This window comes from Lynx rufus, unplaced genomic scaffold (genome assembly GCF_022079265.1).
Source record: "Lynx rufus isolate CCGP_SWC_20201006 ecotype Redwood Valley unplaced genomic scaffold, mLynRuf1.p SCAF_7, whole genome shotgun sequence".
Classification (NCBI taxonomy): Eukaryota; Metazoa; Chordata; class Mammalia; order Carnivora; family Felidae; genus Lynx; species Lynx rufus.
This window is the reverse complement of record NW_025814889.1, coordinates 45442491-45445541: the sequence shown is the minus strand read 5'-3', so window position 1 is coordinate 45445541 and position 3051 is coordinate 45442491. Positions and strand designations below refer to the sequence as shown.

General features: G+C 41.3%; 1 protein-coding gene across 1 annotated transcript; it reads left to right on the top strand.

Moving 5' to 3' along the window:
• The first annotated feature begins 1222 nt into the window (after positions 1-1222).
• Positions 1223-2236, top strand: TAS2R9 (taste 2 receptor member 9). The gene has a single exon (XM_047064844.1). The coding sequence runs from the start codon at positions 1223-1225 to the stop codon at positions 2234-2236; it is 1014 nt and encodes a 337-aa protein (XP_046920800.1).
• The last annotated feature ends 815 nt before the right edge of the window (positions 2237-3051 follow it).

Here is a 3051-nt window from a genome sequence, read left to right as displayed (position 1 = left end):
ATGAGCAAATATGTAAATAGTCCACCAAAAAAAATTCAAATGGCTTTTAAATATGTAAAAAGGTACTTGACTCCTAACCCACCTAATGGGTGGCACTCTTCGTCTCCAGTCCTCAATGTCTCAGACTCAGGGTCTGTTGTCACCAACATACGTAAAACACGTATACAAATGAGGTTGGGCATTTGCTTGAGATCATCACCTCAAGCCCTTTTTCTCTGACAGAGCAGCCCCTCCAGTGATAGCAAAGCCTAGAAGCCTCCAGCTTACATGTTAAGTTGGTGAAACATTAAAGTCAGTGCAAGAGAATATTACTATACTTTGGTTTATTGTTTTGTGGATTTAGATGCTATGTGTCTTAAATCACGAAACAACCAAAAATGCACACAAATACTAGCAATATGATCAAGTATGTTTTGTCTTTGAAATTGGTATCCGTTATTAAAGAGGCATTATAAGGGAGATCGCACTCAGATTTTAACAAAGCATAATCGGCTGCATACAAGTACAGATTGCGAGGTGAAATTCTGTGTTATAACAGGCACAACTCGAATATCTTCGGTGCTCAGTCTTCCCCATTCCCGGGCAAAAGAGCTGGAAATAAAATAACCGTCCTTACAAGAAAATTGAAAACCACAGCTGCCCTACCTGAGTTATTCTAACTAATGAAGTGAATACATTGCTGTAAGGCTGAAATTAGTCACATTAACTATCTACACTCTAAATTAGCAATCTTTTTAATCTCCCAAACATGCATTTTGCACAAAATGGACCATAACGTGGGGGTACTTTGCAAGTCATCAGAGGTGGTCCTGTTGCCACATCCCTGAATTAAATTGGATCCATTGTTTTCCAAGTAATTGATTCTTTCTTGCAGTTCCTGGTCTAAAGCTTAAATTCAAAGACTCCAAAATATACAGAGCTTAAAAGGAGAAAGGTTGTGCAAATCCAAGAAATCAGATCCATTCCTATTTGCATCTTAGAGGCTTGCAATCATCTCTTCACTTGAGAGCCAGGACTGGTCAATCAGTGGAGTCGGCAGGCAGGCCGTTGTCACCCGGGGCAGACCTGGCTATCTCACTGACCTGGATCAATGCGGACAAAGAGGACGGAAAAAGACAACTACCCGGCAGGACGACAGTGGCAGACTTAAACACCATCCTTCGCTGGTCAGCTGAAAGCAGACACCATCATCAGTGATATCCCAGACAGGAACTTTGCTGACATGCCAAGTGCAGTGGAGGTAATATATATCGTCTTGATTGCTGGTGAATTGACTATAGGAATCTGGGGAAATGGATTTATTGTACTGGTTAACTGCACTGGTTGGCTCCAAAGGCGAGATAGCTCCGTGATTGACATCATCCTGGTGAGTCTGGCCATCTCCAGAATCTGTGTGTTGTGTGTGATATCTGCAGATGGCTTTGTTCTGCTGCTCTCTCCACATGCGTATGCTCAAAATGAGACAATAAACACCTTGGATGCTTTCTGGACACTGAGCAACCATTCAAGTGTCTGGTTCACTGCTTGCCTCAGCATTTTCTACTTACTGAAGATAGCCAACATATCCCACCCGGTGTTCCTCTGGCTGAAGCTAAACGTTACCAGAGTCGTCCTGGGGCTTTTTCTGGCGTCCTTCCTCACCTCCATAATTATTAGTGTCTTTTTGAAAGAGGGATCCTGGGGTCATGTCGAAGTCAATCATGAGGAAAACATAACTTGGGAATTCAGAGTGAGTAAAGCCCCAAGCGCTTTCAAACTGATTATCCTGAACCTGGGGACTCTAGTTCCCTTTGCTCTGTGCCTAATCTCCTTTGTCTTGTTACTTTTCTCCCTCTTTAGACACACTAAGCAGATGAAACTTTACGCCACCGGGTCCAGGGACTCTAGCACAGAGGCACACATGAGGGCCATAAAGGCAGTGACCATCTTTCTGCTTCTCTTCATCATGTACTATGCAGTCTTTCTTGTAGTCACTTCTAGCTTCCTGATTCCTCAAGGACGGTTAGTGCTGATGTTTGGTGGCATAGTCACTGTCATTTTCCCATCAAGCCATTCGTTCATCCTGATCATGGGCAACAGCAAGCTGAGGGAGGCCTTTCTGAAGGTGCTAAGGTGTGTGAAGGGCTTCCACAAAAGAAGGAAACCTCTTGTTCCACAGAGAATCCTGAATACGGGGACAAAGAAATCAACAAAAGACTGTCTCCCTTCTCCCCGGGGATTACATTCATTTGCTTAATTGTATGCAGTTAAGAGTCATGCATAGCTATCATTATTCTAAATTTCCCTTTGTGTTCCTTCACATTTCCATCTTGTTTAACTTTAAGTCAACTGTTATCCTTGAGCCCCGTGCATTTCCTTATGTCTGCAGGAAAGATGAGTCTAAGGCAAAGAGGTTCTCCTTTCTGTCATATTCTGGTAAAAACCTTGAGCTCAAAAAGCAGCAGAAGAATTTCAGGCAAACAGGCTGCGGGGAAGAGGTTTTAAAACATATCAGCCCTTCCTATAAAATCGATCCTATAAGAAACTGTACTTCTTCTGAGCCGGAGGAGGTCAGTTCTTATTTTTTCTGCTCTACCCCCTCCATTTCTAGAATGATTTGTCCCATTAAGGAAGGAGATAAAACACTGGGTGAGACCCTGTCTAGGGTGAAATATAATGTACTAAAAGAGATGTGATCTCAAGAAAATGTTTGACTAGGAAAAGGAGTGTGGGGTCTACAGTTAAGGGATATGTATATCAAAACCACCCAGCTTTAGAGTCAATTCTCAAAGATTCTTTGGAATGTTTTCTCTACCCTTCTAGACTCAAGAATCTTTGACATGTTTGTTTGTTTGTTTTTTTTTTCTCTCTTAGCATCATTATCTTTTCTGTTCTGTTTCTGGTAACATTTTACAGATAACTAGGTTTCCTTAAATTATTAATTTCATGCTTTCCTGTAACACATTATGCAATAGAAATAGGAAATATACTACATATGTTATTTACATTATTTAAGTACTTAAATACAAGAAGAAGAACCCTCGTTCTGTGATTTGTATTACTTAGATTTAA